This window comes from Moschus berezovskii, chromosome 23 (assembly GCF_049115385.1).
Source record: "Moschus berezovskii isolate FMDL1 chromosome 23, NW_MosBer_1.0, whole genome shotgun sequence".
Lineage (NCBI taxonomy): Eukaryota > Metazoa > Chordata > Mammalia > Artiodactyla > Moschidae > Moschus > Moschus berezovskii.
In genome coordinates, this window is record NC_142482.1 from 24,597,969 (window position 1) to 24,620,818 (window position 22,850).

A 22,850-nucleotide genomic window follows, 5' to 3' on the forward strand; every position below is an offset into this window, starting at 1 on the left:
GATATACCCAACCTAATGCAGAGTTCCAGAGAATAGCAAGGAGAGATAAGAAGGCCTTCTTAAATGAATAATGCAAAGAAGTAGAGGAAAACAATAGAATGGGAAAGACTAGAGTTCTCTTCTGGAAAACAGGAAATATTAAAGGAACATCTCATGCAAGGATGGGCAGGATAAAGGACGAAAATGGTAAGGACCTAACATAAGCAGATGTAGATGATTTTCTGGAACTTTCTTGCTTTTTTGATGATCCACCGGATGTTGACAATTTAATCTCTTGTTCCTCTGCCTTTTCTAAATTCAGCTTGAACATCCCCAAGTTCACGGTTCACATACTGTTGAAGCTTGGCTTGGAGAATTTTGAGCATTACTTTGTTAGCATGTGAGATGAGTGCAATTGTGCAGTAGTTTGAGCATTCTTTGGCATTGCCGTTCTTTAAGATTAGAATGAAAACTGACCTTTTCCAGTCTCGTGGCCACTGCTGAGTTTTCCAAATTTGCTGACATATTGATTGCAGCACTTTCACAGCATCATCTTTTAGGATTTGAAAAAGCTCAGCTGGAATTCCATCACCTCCACTAGCTTGGTTTGTAGTGATGCTTCATAAGGCCCTCTTGACTTCGCATTCCAGAATGTCTGGCTCTAGGTGAGTGATCACACCATCATGGTTATCTGGGTTATGAAGACCTTTTTTTGTATAGTTCTATGTATTCTTGCCACCTCTTCTTAATATATTCTGTTTCTGATATCGTAAGATATCTTAATATCTTCAGTGATCTGTTAGATCATCAAAAAAGCAAGAGAATTCCAGAAAAACATCTACTTCTGCTTTATTGATTATGCCAAAGCCTTTGATTGTATGGATCACAATAAACTGGAAAATTCTGAAAGAGGTGGGAATACCAGACCACTGACCTGCCTATTGAGAAATCTGTATGCAGGTCAAGAAGCTTAGAACTGGACATGGAACAACAAACTGGTTCCAAATCAGGAAAGGAGTACATCAAGGCTGTATATTGTCACCCTGCTTATTTAACTTAAATGCAGAGTACATCATGAGAAATGCTGGGCTGGATGAAGCACAAGCTGGAATCAAGATTGCTGGGGAAATATCAATAACCTCAGATATATAGATGATACCACCCTTATAGCAGAAAGCGAAGAAGAACTAAAGAGCTTCTTGATAAAAGTGAAAGAGGAGAGTGAAAAAGTTGGCGTAAAGCTCAACATTCAGAAAACGAAGATCATGGCATCTGATCCCATCACTTCATGGCATCTGATCCCATCACTTCATGGCAAATAGATGGGGAAACAATGGAAACAGTGGCAGATTTTATTCTTTTGGGCTCCAAAATCACTGCAGATTGTGACTGCAGTCATGAGATTAAAAGATGCTTGCTCCTTGGAAGAAAAGCTCTGACTAACCTAGACAGCATATTTAAAAACAGAGACATTACTTTGCTGACAAAGGTCCGGATAGTCAAGGCTATGGTTTTTTCATTAGTCATGTATGGATGTGAGAGTTGGATTATAAAGAAAGCTGAGTGCTAAAGAATTGATGCTTTTGAACTGTGGTATTGGAGGAGACTCTTGAGAGTCCCTTGGGCTGCATGGAGATCCAACCAGTCCATCCTAAAGGAGATGAGTCCTGAGTGTTCATTGGAAGGACTGATGCTAAAGCTGAAACTCCAATACTTTGGCCACCCTATGCGAAGAGCTGACTCATTTGAAAGGACCCTGATGCTGGTTAAAGATTGAAGGTGGGAGGAGAAGGGAACGACAGAGGATGAGATAGTTGGATGGCATCACTGACTCAATGGACATGAGTTTGGTTAAACTCTGGGAGTTGGTGATGGACCAGGAGGCCTGGCATGCTGCATCCATGGGGTCGCAAAGAGTAGGACACAACTGAGTGACTGAACTGAACTGAACTGAGTGATGTCATCCATTTTCTAACAAAGTTAGTTGTTTCTACGTTTTTGTCCTGTTACAAACAATAATAATGTCGATGTATCTTCATTGAATATCTTTCTTCAGGTCTTGCTTGCACTTGTTCAAGAGTTTCCCAGGGGATGACTGAGAGAAGTACTATATCAGTCTTTTATTGGGTACTAACCGCAAAGCCTTCCAAACAGTGGTTATATAAATTTATAATTTTTTACATAAGTAAATGAGAGTTTCCATGTCTTCAAATCTTCCATTACACTAAGAATGTCAGATTTTTAATGGTTGTCAGTATGATGGGTGTGAAATTGTATTTTGATTTATTTTACATTACCCCGAACACTGTTGAGGCTGTGCTTTTTTTAAATTTGGGTATGAAGTGGGATCATAGTCCTCAGCCCCTGCACTCAAAGAGAGTTTTTTTTTAATTTATTTATTTTTTATCGAAGGATAATTGCTTTACAGAATTTTGCTGTTTTCTGTCAAACCTCAACATGAATCAGCCATCAGTTCACTTCAGTTCAGTCGCTCAGTCGTGTCTGACTCTCTGCGACCCCATGAACCACAGCACGCCAGGCCTCCCTGTCCATCACCAACTCCCGGAGTTCACCCAAACTCATGTCCATCGAGTCGGTGATGCCATCCAGCCATCTCATTCTCTGTTGTCCCTGTCTCCTCCTACCCCCAATTCCCCCTAGCATCAGATTCTTTTCCAGTGAGTCAACTCGTCGCATGAGGTGGCCAAAGTATTGGAGTTTCAGCTTTAGCATAAGTCCTTCCAGTGAACACACAGGATTGATCTCCTTTAGAATGGACTGGTTGGATCTCCTGGCAGTACAAGGGACTCTCAAGAGTCTTCTCCAGCACCACAGTTCAAAAGCATCAATTCTTCGGCGCTCAGCTTTCTTCACAGTCCAACTCTCACATCCATACATGACCACGGGAAAAACCATAGCCTTGACTAGACGGACCTTTGTTGGCAAAGTAATGTCTCTGCTTTTTAATGTGCTATCTAGGCTGGTCATAACTTTCCTTCCAAGCAGTAAGCATCTTTTAATTTCATGGCTGCAATCAGCATCTGCAGTGATTTTGGAGCCCAAAAAAATAAAGTCTGACACTGTGTCCACTGTTTCCCCATCTATTTCCCATGAAGTGATGGAACCAGATGCCATGATCTTCGTTTTCTGAATGTTGAGCTTCAAACCAACCTTTTCACTCTCTTCTTTCACTTTCATCAAGAGGCCTTTGAGTTCCTCTTCACTTTCCGCCATTGGGTGGTGTCATCTGCATATCTGAGGTTATTGATATTTCTCCCGGCAATCTTGATTCCAGCTTGTGCTTCTTCCAGCCCAGCGTTCCTCATGATGTACTCTGCATAGAAGTTAAATAAGCAGGGTGACAATAAACAACCTTGACGTACTCCTTTTCCTATTTGGAACCAGTCTGTTGTTCCATGTCCAGTTCTAGCTGTTGCTTCCTGACCTGCATACAGGTTTCTCAGGAGGCAGGTCAGGTGGTCTGGTATTCCCATCTCTTTCAGAATTTTCCACAGTTCGCTGTGATCCACACAGTCAAAGGCTTTGGCATAGTCAATGAAGCAGAGATAGATGTTTTTCTGGAACTCTCTTGCTTTCTCCATGATCCAGCGGATGTTGGCAATTTGATCTCTGGTGTCTCTGCCTTTTCTAAAACCTGCTTGAACATCTGGAAGTTCACGATTCACATATTGCTGAAGCCTAGCTTGGAGAATTTTGAGCATGACTTTACTAACGTATGAGATGAGTGCAATTGTGTGGTAGTTTGAGCATTCTTTGGCATTCCCTTTCTTTGGGATTGGAATGAAGACTGACCTTTTCCAGTCCTGTGACCATTGCTGAGTTTTCCAAATTTGCTGGCATATTGAGTGCAGCACTTTCACAGCATCATCTTTCAGGATTTGAAATAGCGCAACTGAAATTCCATCACCTCCACTAGCTTTGTTCGTCGTGATGCTCTCTAAGGCCCACTTGACTTCACATTCCAAGATGTCTGGTTCCAGGTGAGTGATCACGCCATCGTGATTATATTTGTCGTGAAGATCTTTTTTGTACAGTTCTTCTGTGTATTCTTGCCACCTCTTCTTCATATCTTCTGCTTCTGTTAGGTCCATACCATTTCTGTCCTTTATCAAGCCCATCTTTGCATGAAATGTTCCCTTGATATCTCTAATTTTCTTGAAAAGATCTCTTGTTTTTCCTATTCTGTTGTTTTCCTCTATTTCTTTGCATTGATCACTGAGGAAGGCTTTCTTATCTCTCCTTGCTGTTCTTTGGAACTCTGCATTCAGATGCTTATATCTTTCCTTTTCTCCTTTGCTTTTCGCTTCTCTTCTTTTCACAGCTATTTGTAAGGCCTCCTCAGACAGCCATTTTGCTTTTTTGCATTTCTTTTCCATGGGGATGGTCTTGGTCCCTGTCTCCTGTACAATGTCACGAACCTCCGTCCAGAGTTCATCAGGCACTCTATATATCAGATCTAGTCCCTTAAATCTATTTCTTACTTCCACTGTATAATCATTAGGGATTTGATTTAGGTCATATCTGAATGGTCTAATGGTTTTCCCTACTTTCTTCAATTTAAGTCTGAATTTGGCAATAAGGAGTTCATGATCTGAGCCACAGTCAGCTCCTGGTCTTGTTTTTGCTAACTGTATACAGCTTCTCCATCTTTGGCTGCAAAGAATATAATCAATCTGATTTCAGTGTTGACCATCTGGTGATGTCCATGTGTAGAGTCTTCTCTCGTGTTGTTGGAAGAGGGTGTTTGCTATGACCAGTGCGTTCTCTTGGCAAAACTCTATTAGCCTTTGCCCTGCTTCATTCCGTGCTCCAAGGCCAAATTTGCCTGTTACTCCAGGTGTTTCTTGACTTCCTACTTTTGCATCCCAGTCCCCTATAATGAAAAGGACATCTTTTTTGGGTGTTAGTTCTAAAAGGTCTTGTAGGTCTTCATAGAACCGTTCAACTTCGGCTTCTTCAGCATTACTGGTTGGGGCATAGACTTGGATTACTGTAATATTGAATGGTTTGCCTTGGAAACGAACAGAAATCATTCTGTCATTTTTAAGAGTGCATCCAAGTACTGCATTTTGGACTCTTTTGTTGACCATGATGGCTACTCCATTTCTTCTAAGGGATTCCTGCCCACAGTAGTAGATATAATGGTCATCTGAGTTAAATTCACCCATTCCAGTCCATTTTAGTTCACTGATTCCTAGAACGTCTATGTTCACTCTTGCCATCTCCTGTTTGACCACTTCCAATTATAGGTATACATATATCCTCTCCCTTTTGAACCTCCTTCCCATCTCCCTCCCCATCCCACCCCTCTAGATTGATACAGAGCCCCTGTTTGCATTTCCTGAGCAAATTCCTGTTGGTTATCTATTTTACATATGGTAGTGTAAGTTTCCATGTTACTCTTTCCATACATCTCACCCTCTCCTCCCTTCTCCCCATGTCCATAAGTCTCTTTTCTAGAAAGAGTGGAGTTTTAACCACTGGACCGCTAGGGAAATCCTGAGGTGGTACGAGCTTAATGGCTATTTAGATCTCTCCTTGTTGAATTGGCTGTTCTTATCCTTTACCTAGTTTTCTTTCAGATTGCTTGATGACGTCTTACTGAATTGTTGAGAGTTTGAATAATGTTTTTCGGCTGTTCATCTTTTGTTGCTCCCTATTGTGTCCTAAATTTTCAGTTGGTATTGGTGTCTTTAGTCATGTGGACGTTTTACATTTTAATGGATGTATGTGAGATACAAATGGCAATCTAGCCTCAATTTAGCTACCTCCAGTGACTAGAAGCTTTGTGCTTTTTGTATTTAGGAAACACTTTTCGTAATCTCATGTTGTGAAGATATTCTCCTAAATTATTTATTTTAAATGCTGAAATATACAAAAATGAGTAACAAATGAATAATACTAAAAATTAATAAGATAAACAAATTATTGTAAAATGAACACCTGTGTAGCTTTTGCACAAGTTAAGAAATAGAGCATTATCTACACCTTGCAATCTCCATGCATTTCTCTTCCCAGTTTTAACTTCTTTTTCTTCCAGTGCCTACCATTTTCTTGACAGTTACGATATTACATTCCATGTCTTTCTTTATAGTTTTACCCCCATCTTCTATATTTTCTTTAAAGGGTTTGCCATTTTATTTTAACCATTTAAGTTTTAATGTATCTGAAATTATTTGTATCTGTGTATAATGTAAGGGCTTCCCCAGTGGCTCAGCGGTAAAGAATCTGCCTGTGATGCAGGAGCTGCAGGAGATGAGGAAACGATCCCTGGGGAAGATCCCCTGGAGGAGGGCATAGCTCCTATTCCATGTTCCTGCCTGGAGAATCCAGGGGCCTGGTGGGCTACAGTCCATAGGGCTGCAAAGAGCTGGACGTGAAGGAAGCGACTTAGCACACATGCACGTATAATGCGAAGTGGGAATCTAATTTTGTCTTTTCCATATAGTTAGCCAGTTGTCCCAGAACTGTATTTGGTAGTCCATTCTTTGCTGAGAAATTTGTATTATGTATCAAGTTTCTAGACTCTTTCATCTATCCCATTGGTCTACTTGTTTTTTTGCATTCATACCATACTGCATTAATTTCTGTTGCTTTTTACTAAATCAGCATTTAGTATGCCAATTCCCTTTCAGTGTTTTTGTTCAAAATTACATTGATTATTTCTGGTTAAATGTGCTTCCAAATTAATTTTAAGACTAGTTTGTTAGGTATCATGAAAAAAAGCCTTGTTGAGATTTTGATTGGAAATTTCGTTGAATGTATACATTAATTTAGAGAAAATTGCCATTTTTATATTACTGTATTTCCCAATCCATGAACATGGTATATTTCTCCATTTGTTTATTTATTTTGGGTGCTGAAAGTAAATTTTCTAATTTTCTCCAAAATGATCTTGTACATCTTTTGTTAAAAAATAAATAAATAAACTCTAGATATCTTAACGTTGTTACTGTTTATTGTAGCGTATGCTGTCATTTTAGAAATTACATGTTTAGCTTGCTAGATGGCTTGTAAAGAAATGATACTAATATTTAGATACATACAGCCAAAACCTTACTGAATTGTTCACTTTTATTAGTTATAAAAGTCTGTCTTTATATATTTTTGAATTTTTAAAATGTGGCCAACTGTTCCATCTGTGATTATGCCATTTTTGTTTTTTATTTACAATTCTTGTACCTTTTGTTTACTTTCCTTATATTGTCCTGTGATCTCCATGTCCAGGTTAAATAGAAGTGGGTGGTGATAGTGACGAAACTGTCTTGTCTTTGGTTTCAAAGTGGTATTTTCTAAAATTTCATTTTTAAGTATGATGTTTGCTATAGATTTTTGGTAGATACTCATTATCATGGTAAAGATATTCTCTTCTAGTCTTAGTTTACTAAGAGTTCTTAATATTATTCAGTGTTGACTGTCATTTATACTTTTAACTTTCTTTAAAAAAGTGCAAATAATGAGATTTTAAAAGAAGAAAGTAATATTTCTAAGCTGTGAACTTTTTTTGATTACAGGTACTTATTGAGAGTGAGCAGATGAGAAAAGAAGCTGATGACTCGGGTCCACTCACTGAATTGGAACACTGGAAACGCATGTCAGCCAAATTCAATTATATCATTGAACAGATTAAAGGGCCAAGTTGTAAGGCTGTTATAAATGTACTTAATGTTGCACACTCCAAACTCTTAAAGGTAAAAGGCCTTGTGTTTTAAAGTTAGGTATACTTCAAAACACACAACTGGAAAATTACCCTTCATAAATTGCTTCTTTGCATCATATACTTGGCACCATGTATTTAGAAATGCTAAACTTTGAGTCAGGCTTTCTCAAATACCATAATTACTTCCAGAAGAGGAAAAGGAAGTATAGAAGTGAAGATTTATTTCTCAATATTTCACATACCAGTTTTGATAATACTAGTATAGGGTGCGGAGAAGGCAATGGCAAGCCACTCCAGTACTCTTGCCTAGAAAATCCCATGGATGGAGGAGCCTGGTAGGCTGCAGTCCGTGGGGTCGCTAAGGGTCGGACACGACTGAGCGACTTCACTTTCACTTTTCACTTTCACACATTGGAGAAGGAAATGGCAACCCACTCCAGTGTTCTTGCCTGGAGAATCCCAGGGACGGGGGAGCCTGGTGGGCTTCCGTCTATGGGGTCACACAGAGTCGGACATGACTGAAGTGACTTAGCAGTATAGGGTGATTGCCATTTATTTTTAAATTGTTTTTGAAATTGTAAATCATTACCAGCTCACTGAAATAGAGAACTACAAGAAAGTCAAAAGCAAAAATGTCCTCTACCGTACATCTCAGCCCCACTATTCTACCTCCTTTCCTGGAGGTCATAGTTATTAACAGCTTGGCTTGATTCTTTCCATGTTCTTTTCTGTTTCTTCCTAATACAAATAAACACAGACACATTTGTTTTGTGTTTCTAATTTTTAAAAATTACACAGTGTCATACTCTATTTTTCTTTAACTCCCTCTTCCCCTAGTAGCATATCTTGGAGAGTTATGCCTGTCAGATCAAGCTGTGTAGTTTACCAGAACATTAATGTGCCAGGTTCTAGCTAATCATTTTCCTGTTTTTAGACAGGGAAATGGTTTATTTTCTTTTTTTTTTTCAACAATCTCAAGGTAAAATTCACATGCTGTTCATCTCTTCCTTCTAAGGAGCAAAATTCAGTGGCTTTTAGTGTAATCATAGAATTGTGCAGCCATCAGTTTTAGAATATTTTCATCACTTCAAAAAGAAACCCCTGTACCTTTTAGCTATCACTTTCCATCTCTACCTGTCTTTTTCCCCTCACGCCAGTCCTTAGTAACCACCAGTACACTTTTTATCTCTGTAGATTTGTAGATTGGACATTTCATATACATGGAATCATATAGTGTGTGGTCTTTTGTTACTGGTTTCTTTCACTTGGCTTAATGTTTTCAAGGTTTATCCATGTTTTAGCATGTATCAGTACCTTTTCTTTTTCACAGTTGAATAATATTCCATTATAGATAAATACCACCATTTGTTTATCAGTTTATAAATATTTGCATTGTTTCTTCTTTTTGGCTTTTATGAATAATGCTGCTGTGAACATTTTTATACAGGTTCTTGTGTGGACGTTTTCTAGTATATGCCTAAGAGTGGGATTTCTGGGTCAAACACTAGCTCTGTGTTTCATTTTTTGAGGAAATTTGTTCCTTTTTTATATGTTCACAAACATTAATATAGTTAAAGCTTCTATGTGCCTACAATAAATATTTTCCTGGGGTATATACTCTACAACTTTGTTAGTATTTATTATCAGTTAAGCATTTCTTTTTTTTGCCAGTCTGAGATGTAGAAAATAGCGCGTCATATTTTGGCTTTTGCTTGTTAATAGTTAAGTTGAGTATCTTTTAAAGTTTACTGGCTCCTTGTATTTGTAGAAATGTTGATTTATATCTTTCTCTCATTGAAAAAATTTCAGATATTAGTTTGTAGATAGTATTAGTTTGTACTGATTCTGATAGTTCTTAATTACTATGGCTATTTATCAGTTGTTATGTATATTGCATGAGGTAATTCGCCATGATCCCTGAGCATCTCCGTACACTATTACTGAATATGAGTTCACTTTGCTGATAGGGATATTTTCTTGGAATAATGTGTTCTTTTAATAACTTGACCCATTCTTGAAGACTCAGAATAATGTAACGTCACAAATAACTAACCTAGAAAAGTACTCCAGGTAGAAGCACATATGGTTGAAGCCTATAGACAGAATATTAATTACAAAAGTAATGAGATTTAAGTCGCTTAAGATATTTATAGTAACTATTAGTCTTAAATAACATGAGAAAAAGGTTTGTTAACCACATTTAAATACCTACTATCTTAGTATATGTATGGCCAGGGAAGACAGCTTGAATTTCTTGGTTAAATCTTAGCACATAGATAGACCTTAGTGGTATATTCGGATGTTTCACAGGCCTCAAACTTTCTTTTCTTAGAATTGGCGTGATTTAGATGCAAGAATCACAGATACAGCTAATGAATCAAAGGATAATGTCAGATATTTGTACACTCTAGAAAAAGTATGTCAACCTCTCTATAACTATGATCTAGTAAGTATACTTTTTAAAGTGTAGTTTTAAAAATTAGCTTGTTTACTGTGGGGGAAGGAGAGGGTGGGATGAACTGAGAGAGTAGCATTGAAACATATATATCACCATATGTAAAATAGTTGGTGGGAGTTTGCTGTATGACAGACACTGGGAGCTCAAACCCAGTGCTCTGTGACAACCTAGAAGGGTAGGATGGGGTGGGAGATGGGAGGGAGGCACAAAAGGGAGGAGACATGTGTTTACCTAGGGCTGACACATGTTGATGTATGGCAGAAACAGCACAATATTGTAAAGCAGTTATCCTCCAATTAAAATAAATAAATTTTAAAAATTAGCATGTTTAAAGTCAATATGTATATATTGGGAAAAATGTATACTGCAGAAAAGTTATTTAAAAGATGTCTTTTCCTATATCTGTAATGAATCATAAACTATATTTATTATTTTAACCCACATTTAAATATGTGATAGTATCATAACTATGACCTCATTTGTACGTTGAGCAAGACAAATATATTAATTGTTCATTGCTTATAACAAATTACACCAGAACTGAGTGACTTAAAAGAATAAGCGTTTATTATATCACAGTTTTCACAGGTCAGGAATTCAGGCACAACATAGCTGAATGCCTCTGCTTCAGGGTCACTCATGGGGCTGCACAGAAGCTGTGGGTTGGGGATGTGGTCTCTTCTGAAGGGGAGACTGACTGGAGAGGGTCTATTTCTATTGCACATCACATGGACCTATGCACAGAACCACTCGCTTACCCTGGAGTGAGCAAGAGAGGATGCTCAACCAGCAGTACCCTAATAATACCAAAGCCAGATAGTTCAATTCAGTTCAGTTCAGTCGCTCAGTTGTGTCCGACTCCTCGCGATCCCATGAATCACAGCACGCCAGGCCTCCCTGTCCATCACCAACTCCCGGAGTTCACTCAGACTCATGTCCATCGAGTCAGTGATGCCATCCAGCCATCTCATACTCTATCGTCCCCTTCTCCTCCTGCCCCCAATCCCTCCCAGCATCAGGGTCTTTTCCAGTGAGTCAACTCGTCACATGAGGTGGCCAAAGTATTGGAGCTTCAGCTTTAACATTAGTTCTTCCAATGATAAGATTCCAAAGCCAGATAAGGACACCTCAAAAAAATAAAATTACAGGTCAATGTCCCTGATGAATATAGATGTAAACATTCTCAACAAAACAGTAGCAAGCCATATTCCACAGCACAGTAAAAGAATCACACACTGTGACCAAGGGGGATTTATTTCTGGAATGCACAGATGGTTTAACATATGCCAGTCAGTAAATGTGATACCTCACATTAGCAGAATGAAAGATAAAAGTCATGTGATTATCAATAGATGCAGAAAAAGAATTTGACAAAATACTATAAAAATTCTCAATAAATTGGGTATAGTAGGAATGTACCTCAGCATAATAAAAGAATATATATCCTTTAAAAGTCGTATAAAATAAAATAAAAATAAGCATGCTGAAAGAGAATATATATGAATATTATAATGTTCTGTGTACTTTTCTATATATTTAAAACTTTTCACTATAAAAAGTAAACTTGGAAGAAAATAACAATGCTTTTTTTTGTTCCCAAGACCTCAGAGTTTTAAGGTATACTAATTTCAACATCATGATTCAAAAGACTTGTTTAAAACTATATAATTTTGAAATCATTTAGTTTTTGTTTTACTTCTTTTCATCCTAGTAATTTAAAAATCTTTGTTCAGTGAGGATGAGGGCTGATGTTATTTCTCAGTTTATTCCATTTTTTGTTGTTTTACTTAATCATTGATAATGACATTCAAGTGATTTAATTCTACCCAAGAGTAGAAATGGTAAGCAGACTGGTGACCCACCCTTCACATTCACACATAAGATCATACGGGAATTGTATAAAATAGAGAAAGAAAGCTTTGTTCAGTTGCTCTAGCCATGGATATACTTCATTATTATTGTTATTTTGTTATTTTTGAGCTTCTGACATTCTTTGATTGTATTTTGAACATTATCTTCTAAAATTAGTGAAGTACTATTAGTATTAGGTCTTATAATTTCTTCCCACTCATAAGCTATTTCTGTGGTTTTAAAAATTCTTTTTTTCTCTTCATTTTCTTTATTCTCATTAAAAGCAGTTGCTGTTAAGTTTGTAACTGCCAGTTGAGCAGGAAAAGTGGATGACTCGTGCTTCTATTACTTGTTGATAAAATTTTATGAATTTTGTGTTTCATGTTTTCATCCTGGTATTGTGCTATAGGCATATCTACTCTCATCTATTTTATGTATAAAATGTCTAAACTCTATAAAATGTCTAATCTCAGAAGAGTTTATTTTCCATCTCCTTCCAAAGAGCAGGATTGGGACACGTAGGCTTTGCTCCTATCTTTCTTCATGGCTTGTTAATTTCATGCATAGTTTGGTGGCTTAGTTTTTTGTGGGAGTTAGACTCCCTGTCTTGAGCATCTCACCCCACTTTTTTCAGTTCAGCCCAGTTGCTCAGTCATGTCCGACTCTTGACTGGAACTGTGCACTCAAGGAGCTATTATTATAAATAATAATGTTTATTTTTTTATTTTTTTTGATTTTTAAATTTTTTTTATTTTATTTTTTTTTTAGGTAATTAATTTATTTTTTATTGGAGGCAAATTATTTTACAATATTATATTGGTTGGTTTTGCCATACATTGATATGAATTTGCCCCGGGTTTACATAAGATCCCCCTCCTAATAATGTTTAAAATTCAGATGAAGGGCATTTTCCTGATGGGCCCATTTGGTATTATCCCCAGGCCTTTTTCACTCTTCATAAGGTTGCCTTATTGAGGGTGGAAGGAATTCTAGGCATATTTTCATTAGAATATTGTTGATCTCTAGATAACAAAATAATATGAAAAGTGATGATACTAATTTTCATAAGCCACATAAAATTGATTTAATTATGTCTTGATGCTTTTGAACTGTGGTGTTGGAGAAGACTCTTGAGAGTCCCTTGGACTGCAAGGAGAGCCAACCAGTCCATCCTAAGGGAGATCAGTCCTGGGTGTTCATTGAAAGCACTGATGTTGAAGCTGAAACTCTAATACTTTGGCTACCTGATGCAAAGAGCTGACTCATTTGAAAAGACCCTGATGCTGGGAAAGATTGAGGGCAGGAGGAGAAGGGGATGACAGAGGATGAGATGGTTGGATGGCATCACCGACTCAATGGACATGGGTTTGGGTGGACTCTGGGAGTTGGTGATGATCAGGGAGGCCTGGCGTGCTGTGGTCCATGGGGTCAGAAAGAGTCGGACACGACTGAGCAAATGAACTGAACTAATGTCATGGTTACACCTCATACCTACGACATGTAGTACCCTCATCGGTGGTTGTTTTCCCTGGTTTTATTTATTCCACCACCATTAAAAATTTTTTAAATATATTTTAAGTTGTCCTAGCAATTAACAGGCAAACTACTGGAGGTCAGGAATACCACTGACCTTATCCATTCTTCCATAGTGATTTGCATTAAGGTTAAAGACAGGATCTCAAAATCAGGCACATAGCTATGCTTATATTACAGCTGTGGGGCTTGGACAAGGTACTTCTCCACATTTCAATTTTCTTATTTGAAAAATGGGAGTAGTTAATACTTTATAGATTCTGACTCATTTTTTTCACATTTTAACATCTCCGTACTCAGAGTACATTTTATAGTCAGTCAAGTTTTATGAATTATTGTGAACATGACACCATCTGAGATTATTAGTTCTTTCCTGGGAGGGTAGTTTGTTTCGGTTTTTTACTGTTGGTGTGAATTCAGATGGTGTGAATGAGCACCAGCTTGTGGTACAAAATCTCAGACGAGTTTATTTTCCATCTCCTTCCAAAGAGCAGGATTGGGACACGTAGGCTTTGCTCCTATCTTTCTTCATGGCTTGTTAATTTCATGCATAGTTTGGTGGCTTAGTTTTTTGTGGGAGTTAGACTCCCTATCTTGAGCATCTCACCCCACTTTTTTCAGTTCAGCCCAGTCGCTCAGTCGTGTCCGACTCTTTGTGACCCCATGGACTGCAGCACGCCAGGCTTCCCTGTCCATCACCAACTCCTGGAGCTTGCTCAAACTTGTGTCCGTCAAGTTGGTGATGCTATCCAACCATCTCATCCTCTGTCATCCCCATCTCCTCCCGCCTTCAATCTTTCCCAGCATCAGGGTCTTTTCCAATGAGTCAGTTCTTTGCATCAGGTGGCCAAAGTATTGGAGTTTCAGTCTTTCCAATGAATATTCAGGACTGATTTCCTTTAGGATTGACTGGTTTGATCTCCTTGCAGTCCAAGGGACTCTCAAGAGTCTTCTCCAACGCCACAGTTCAAAAGCATCATTTCTTCAGTACTCAGCTTTCTTTATGGTCCAACTCTCAGGTCCATACATGACTAGTGAAAAAGCCATAGCTTTGACTAGATGGACCTTTGTTGGCAAAGTAATGTCTCTGCTTTTTAATATGCTGTCTAGATTGGTCATAACTTTTCTTCCAAGGAGCAAGTATCTTTTAATTGCATGACTGCAGTCACAATCTGCAGTGATTTTGGAGCCCAAAAGAATAAAGTCTGCCACTGTTTCCATTGTTTCCCCATCTATTTGCCATAAAGTGATGGGACTGGATGCCCTGATCTTAATTTTCTGAATGTTGAGTTTAAGCCAGCTTTTTCACTCTCCTCTTTCACTTTCATCAAGAGGCTCTTGAGGTCTTCTTCGCTTTCTGCCGTAAGGGTGGTGTCATCTGTGTGTATGAGGCTATTGATATTTCTCCCAGCAATCTTGATTCCAGCTTGTGCTTCATCCAGCCTGGCGTTTCACATGATATACTCTGCATATAAGTTAAATAAGCAGGGTGACAATATACAGCCTTGACATACTCCTTTCCTGATTTGGAACCAGTCTATTGTTCCATGTCCAGTTCTAACTGCTGTCTCTTGACCCGTATGCAGATTTCTCAGGAGTGAAGTAATGTGGTCTGGTATTCCCATCTCTTTAAGAATTTTCCACAGTTTGTTGTGATCCACACAATCAAAGACTTTGGTATAATCAATAAAGCAGAAGTAGATGTTTTTCTGGAACTCTCTTGCTTTTTCTCCTCCTTTCTTAGTAGCACCTAAAGCAGTGGTGCAGTCTTAAAATCAGTGATGTTTCAGATCTGATGAAATCAAACCTGCCCTAAAAGGTCATTGTCAGCATAAATTTAGATAATAGGTGAAGCTCTTTGCTTAGTGCCTGATGCATAGTAACCTTTCAATATATGTTACCAATAGTTTGATATCTCAGATGCACTTGCTCTGCTTTGATCCATGCCATTCTACTTGTTTCAGTTGTTTGTTTGTGTCTCTCCCACACTGCCTTGACCTCCTCCAGGATAGTTTCCTTATATTTGGAATTCTGTCAGTACTGTTAGAACTTGGTAGCACTTCCTAGGCTTGCTGATAGGCGAATTCAGTGGAATAACCAATAACCAGCTTTTTAATCATACATTAGTCATTTTACCCCTCAAGATATCAGTTTCTTCATCTTTAAAAAGAACTTGAGCTATTAATCCTTAAATAGCTGTCACTTCCAAAATCTTTCTTTAAACAACAACAAAAGAATTTTTCTTTTTAGGCCATGTCATATGGCTTGCAGTATCTTAGTTCCCTAACCAGGGATTGAACCCAGGACCCCTGCAGTGGAAGTGCCAAGCCTTCACCACTGAACTGCCAGGAAATTTGCATAAATAAAACTTGAAGTTTACATGTACAGAAAAGTTGCAATGATAGTACAGAATTCTCTTCACCTAATTTCTCCTGTTAACATCTTGCATTACCTTGGCACATTTGTCTAAACCAATGTCTCTGTTTCAGTATCCTGTCAAGGATTTAGTAAAATGTTACACTATTTAGTGTAACATTTAGTTAAATGGCATTAGTAAAATGTTACACTATTTTATGTAAGTTTAGTAAAATGTTACACTATTGGCATTTAGTAAAATGTTACACTATTTTATGTAAGTTTAGAGTTTTGAATACTATAGCTTTCTGGTTAGTAAAAATATGAACATATGGTGGAATTCACTTGCTATATTTCAATTTTAGGTTTCCATGGCACATGGAATACAAAATTTGATAAATGCCATCAGAATGATTCACAGTGTGTCCAGGTACTATAATACTTCTGAGAGAATGACCTCATTGTTTATCAAGGTAAGTTTCAAAGGAAGAAGCCACACATGTAACCCTGTGAAAAAGTTAGCAGTGCTTTCCATTTGAGCCAGAGAAGGGAAAAGGGAAATTCTGGATTTTCATACTTTGTGGACAAGAAAAGAAAGATGTTGCCTGGAGTCAGTTGTACTTAATTGAAGGGGGACTTTTCTGCTTGTCAGAGGTAAGTGCCCAAGACTTGTTTAAATGTATCTGATGATTTTCTAATTTATTTATTCCAAATAGTTTTGCATAAGAGGTAAAAATTGGGTGTATTGTTAATAATGCTTCTTAGCTACTTTTATGCACACTGTGGTTTATGTAAAATCTTACCATGTAGTGTCGTTTGATTAATTGTCTTAAATAATTGGAAAAATTATCCAAGAAACACATGAATAGAATTTACATGTAAATAATTCAAGCAGAACATAACAGTCATATTTCAACTTTTGTTTTTTAAATCAAAGGATAGGTTTAATCATTCATTATCTATGTCCCAAACATGGAAAGAACCTTAGGATACTTCCCTGTTGCTTGTCTTCCTCCTTGCTAAATGTTCCACATGGAGATTGCTAGTTCCATGTTATTGTTGCTATTTTTTCAATACTATGAATCAACAGGTATTCAGACTGAAATCTAAGTATTGCTAGTTTCTTTGATCTGTGTTGTGATTTCCACGTCTTCCTTTGTCTTGGATTTATTATTTCTTTTGCTGAAAAAGATTCTTAAGTAATTCTTCCAGAGAGGGTTTCTGTGGTGAGCCCCTTGAATTCCTGCAGGTCTGAAAATTGCTTTGTTTTGTCCTACCACTCAAATGTTGGTTTGGGATTCTTAAGTTCAATATAATTTTTTCCTGGAACTTCGAAGATGCCATTGTGTACTATATTGTTGTATCTTACTGTTCTTCCTTTGTAGGAAACCTGTTTTATTCTCATAGGAAGATTTTAGGATTTTTTTCTTTATTCTTAAACTTCTAAAATTTCAAAGTAATGCTGTTTTTACATTTATCTTGTTCTATACTTGCTGAGTTTGTTTTACGTCAAAAAGACTTGTCTCTCTTCATTTTGGGGAACTTTTCCTCTTTACTTCTGATTATATCCACCTATACAAAATTCCAATTGAGCTATTTCAAATCCTGAAAGATGATGCTGTGAAAGTGCTGCACTCAATATACCAGCAAATTTGGAAAACTTAGCAATGGCCACAGGACTGGAAAAGGTCAGTCTTCATTCCAATCCCAAAAAAGGGGAATGCCAAAGAATGCTCAAACTACCGCACAATTGCACTCATCTCACACGCTAGTAAAGTGATGCTCAAAATTCTCCAAGCCAGGCTTCAGCAATATGTGAATCGTGAACTTCCAGATGTTCAAGCAGGTTTTAGAAAAGGCAGAGGCACCAGAAATCAAATTGCCAACATCCACTGGATCATGGAGAAAGCAAGAGAGTTCCAGAAAAACATCTATTTCTGCTTCATTGACTATGCCAAAGCCTTTGACTGTGTGGATCACAATAAACTGTGGAAAATTCTGAAAGAGATGGGAATACCAGACCCCCTGACCTGCCTCTTGAGAAACCTGTATGCAGGTCAGGAAGCAACAGTTAGAACTGGACATGGAACAACAGACTGGTTCCAAATAGGAAAAGGAGTACGTCAAGGTTGTTTATTGTCACCCTGCTTATTTAACTTCTATGCAGAGTACATCATGAGGAACGCTGGGCTGGAAGAAGCACAAGCTGGAATCAAGATTGCCGGGAGAAATATCAATAACCTCAGATATGCAGATGACACCACCCAATGGCAGAAAGTGAAGAGGAACTCAAAGGCCTCTTGATGAAAGTGAAAGAGGAGAGTGAAAAGGTTGGTTTGAAGCTCAACATTCAGAAAACGAAGAATCATGGCATCTGGTTCCATCACTTCATGGGAAATAGATGGGGAAACAGTGGACACAGTGTCAGACTTTATTTTTTTGGGCTCCAAAATCACTGCAGATGCTGACTTCAGCCATGAAATTAAAAGACGCTTACTCCTTGGATGGAAAGTTATGACCAACCTAGATAGCATATTAAAAAGCAGAGACATTACTTTGCCAACCAAGGTCCGTCTAGTCAAGGCTATGGTTTTTCCCGTGGTCATGTATGGATGTGAGAGTTGGACTGTGAAGAAAGCTGAGCACCGAAGAATTGATGCTTTTGAACTGTGGTGCTGGAGAAGACTCTTGAGAGTCCCTTGGACTTCAAGGAGATCCAACCAGTCCATTCTAAAGGAGATCAGTCCTGGGTGTTCATTGGAAGGACTGATGCTAAAGCTGAAACTCCAATACTTTGGCCACCTCATGCGACGAGTTGACTCACTGGAAAAGACCCTGATACTGGGAGGGATTGGGGGTGGGAGGAGATGGGGATGACAGAGAATGAGATGGCTGGATGGCATCACCGACTCGATGGACATGAGTCTGAGTGAACTCCGGGAGTTGGTGATGGACAGGGAGGCCTGGCGTGCTGTGATTCATGGGGTTGCAAAGAGTCGGACACGACTGAGCGACTGAACTGAACTGATACAGTTTATTACCATTTCTTGAATCTAAATCTGTATTCTTTAATTATTATCTGTTTGGTCCATCTTTGTCCTTTGACCTTTCAGCTCAATCACTGCCTCTTCATTTATATCCCGATTACTGGTCAATACCAATTTCAGTTACCAAGTTCTTTTGTTGTTTCCTTTTCATGATATAAAAATCCGCTCATATCTTTCTCATGAACTAATTTAGTTAATAAAAGCTATTTTAAAAGATTTTACACATATCTTTTCTGTATTTTCTCTCTTTGTTGAATTTAATGCTTCTGTCGCCATGTTTGTTTTCTTCAATTACTTGATGATTCTTGGTTGTCTGCCCATTTTTGTATTTGAGATTCCTGATTTGCCTCTGGGTTTTGTTTGTTTTGTCTGTCTCTTGTGAGTAAGGGGCGTAACTTACTGTTGGGAGGGAGTGGGAGTAGCTTTCTCTCTGATATGTCCTCTTGTGGGTGCAGTAGCTACTTGGGTCACACCTCTCCGAGGCTGTGGTCTGCTTATCAGGTTGTCCTTTCAGCATATGTCACTGTTGCCTGCTGTACAAATCGCTCCAAATTCAGTGTTCGGGGTTACAGCCAAGGGTCACCTCCCATTGTCTCCTATCTTAAAAAATTTCCATAGCTGTTTCACCTTAACCTTATGGATAAGATTACTGGCTTTCTCTAGTTCTTCTTTTCCCCTTTAGATTTGATTCCATATTTTAGGAATTCGCCAAAATTTCTGTATGTCAGTGTCCATATTGATCTAACTTTCTGACCATTTAAATGGCTTTTTTTTTTTCTTCACTATTTTGGGGGATGTGAGAGGTGGTTAACTTAGCATTTAGTTTGCATGTGAAGGATAGTGAAGAATCATAGTTGGACTGGATTAAGTCCTAATTAGAAGAGAAATAGGGAGAAGGCAATGGCAACCCACTCCAGTACTCTTGCCTGGAAAATCCCATGGACGGAGTAGCCTGGAAGGCTGCAGTCCATGGGGTCGGACACAACTGAGCAACTTCACTTTCACGCATTGGAGGAGGAAATGGCAACCCACTCCAGTGTTCTTGCCTGGAGAATCCCAGGGATGGGGGAGCCTGGTGGGTTGCCGTCTATGGGGTCACACAGAGTTGGACACGACTGAAGCGACTTAGCAGCAGTAGCAGAAGAGAAATAGACAGGGGAAAATATAGTTGACTTTGAAACTGTTAGCCCCAGTGACGCTGAGTTAAATGAAGTAGGTGAATGTGACTTTAGGTTTTCTTTGTTTTGACTGAAATGTATGTTTCTCTGTTTTTTATATTCTGTAATTAATTAACTTTATGTTTGCTATTTATCATGTTTTTGATTTAGAATATGCTTATGCTTTAAAAAAACTTGTTTTCTTTCTTTCTCTACCTATAGTTATTTTGGACTTATATTTATTTTAGGTAACCAACCAAATGGTGACAGCATGTAAAGCCTATATTACTGATGGGGGAAATAATCATGTATGGGATCAGGAAACACCAGTGGTACTAAAGAAAATCCAGGTTTGTACAAGTATTTTTATTTTCTTAAAGCTTTTACCGTCTGGCTCAATTTTGTTTACTATTTTCATTGATAAAGTATGCTAACTTTGAAAAAGTATTATACAGAGTAGCATGAGCATATCAAAAGAACTTCATTAAAATTGTCACTTCCCTTTATGTTTAGTGCTCCTGGTAGGGCACCATTTAATCCTCAGCTTCTCCATGGCTGCCTGTATCAGCCACCTCTTGTGTACTCTTACATATGCTCTGACCATGCCTCTTATTCCAGCCCCTGTTAAATTTCATCTTCTTGCCTTTTTCATTGGCTGGGACTGTCATACATCCTTAGGTAGATCTCATGATAGTTGGCGTCTTATTCTGATCTTCTTTTGGAAGAAAATGCTTCTAACATGTCCCCGTTTGGTTTGATGCTTTAGTACATCATTGATTAGATTCCAGAAAGTTTTACTCCTAATTCTGGTTACTAGGAGATATTATTAAAAGTTATGAATGAGTTTTGAAGAAAGTTTTTATGCACTTATTCATCGAGGAGGTTATAAAAGTTTTCTCCTTAATCTGTTAACATAATAGATGACATTTTGGAAAAAGTTTTTATTGCCAGATATTCGCTTTACAATATTGTGCTGGCTTCTGCCATACATCAACCTGAATTGGTCACAGGTATACATACGTCCCCTCCCTCTTGAACCTCCTTCCCATCACCCAACCCATCCCACCCCTCTAGGCTGACATAGAGAACTGGATTGAGCTCCTTGTGTATTTGAGTCAGTCCTAACAAAGGGGATGAACCTAGAGCCTATTGTACGGGAAGTAAGTTAGAAAAAGAAAGACAGGTATTGTATATTAACACATGTGTATGGAGTCTAGAAAGATGGTACTGATGAACCCATTTTCAGGGCAGCAATAGTGGGACAGACATAGAGAACAGACTTGTGGCCTCAGTGTGGGAGGGAGAAGGTGGGACGAATTGAGAGTAGCTTCAGTTCAGTTCCGTTCAGTCGCTCAGTCGTGTCCAGCTCTCTGCGACCCCAAGGACTGCAGCACGCCAGGCTTCCCTGTCCACCACCAACTTCCGGAGTTCACTCAAACTCATGTCCATCGAGTCGGTGATGCCATCCAGCCATCTCATCCTCTCTCGTCCCCTTCTCCTCCCACCTTCAATCTTTCCCAGCATCAGGGTCTTTTCAAATGAGTCAGTTCTTCGCATCAGGTGGCCAAAGTATTGGAGTATAGCTTAGATGACATTTTTAGGTTATCTAAAATGAAACTATTCTGATATCCCTAGGGTAAACTCAACGTATGATGTAATTATCTTTTTAAAGACATTCTTAAGTTCACTTTGCTACACTTTCCTGTAGGACCTTTTGCAGCTGTACTCATGAGAGAGAGCTTGTGAATTTCCCTTTCTCACACTGTGCTTGTCAGTGTTTCTGGCACGAAGTTCGCAGAATGAATATGACTGAAGGAGGGGAAGAAAGTACTCCTATCTTTTCCAGTCTTTGGAGGAGTCTGTAGAAAATCAAAGCGATCTGTTATTTTGAAAGTCTGAAAGAAATTACCATACCAGGAAGTCTCCATCTGGAAGTGGCTTGCTTTCTTCATGTGCTGGATCCTGGGCTTTGTAGAGTTGAGGCAGGAGGCTGAGACTGGGAGGCAGAGCAAGAAAGGATGCTCAGTGCCCTCTACCTAGGACATGAACTGCTGTGCTCGCAGGGTTGGTCCTGAGCACTGCCATCACCACACGCTGACCTCTTCAACCAGAGGATAAGAAAGAGGGGTCAGAGGAAACAGAAGATGAGGAATTGCAATTAGGATAGTTTCCCTTCCTGAAAACACTTAAACTCAAAGACTGGAAGAACCAGAATCATTTTGCAGTTTTTGGATAGAGACAGACCAAAGCAGCATGTAAAGAAGTGGTTTTAAAACAGTACCCAAAGAACTGGTGAGCCAATTAAAGAAGGAGATAATGACAACTTCACTTGCATAAATAGAGCTCATGAAATGTCTGATTTAGTGAAAAGAGGACAAATTAAGAATATAGTTCTTGCTTTTGATAACTCAGTTCCTTCTAGAAGTGAAGCAACGGATAGTTTCTTCTAAGTGTTTTCCCAAGTGTTTGAAATGTATTTCAGGTGGTAAAAAAGAAAACGTAAACCTCATGATATGAATTCATCCTTTTTGTAGAGGCATTTTATTCCTGCCGGTATAACTTTTATTCTTGGAGAGAGTTTTCTTATTTAAATGAAGGGGGGAAAAGGCAGAATGTCATGATAAGAGGAGAGAGATTGAAAAGCAGAACAAAGCAACAAGCGCACGAAGAAAAAAGAAGAAATGAATGGAAGGTCAGTTACTAATGCATGTAACTGTGATGCAAGAAGAAAAACCGAAGGAAAAATGAAGAAGAAAGAACCTGAAGAAAATAGAGATGAGCTCGATTAG

At 38.5% G+C, this 22,850-nt stretch overlaps 1 protein-coding gene and 1 pseudogene across 2 annotated transcripts in view; both read left to right on the plus strand.

The window, feature by feature from the left end:
* DNAH8 (dynein axonemal heavy chain 8) overlaps window positions 1-22,850 on the plus strand; it is a 324,005-nt gene that overhangs the window by 12,120 nt on the left and 289,035 nt on the right. For both annotated transcript variants that reach the window (XM_088831445.1, XM_055406188.2), the window contains 4 exons: window positions 7,515-7,691; window positions 9,993-10,106; window positions 16,223-16,330; window positions 20,310-20,411. In XM_088831445.1, the coding sequence (XP_088687571.1) occupies window positions 7,515-7,691; window positions 9,993-10,106; window positions 16,223-16,330; window positions 20,310-20,411 (501 nt within the window). The remainder of the gene's footprint in view (window positions 1-7,514; window positions 7,692-9,992; window positions 10,107-16,222; window positions 16,331-20,309; window positions 20,412-22,850) is intronic.
* On the plus strand, window positions 20,664-22,850 carry LOC148774107 (dnaJ homolog subfamily C member 2 pseudogene; annotated as a pseudogene).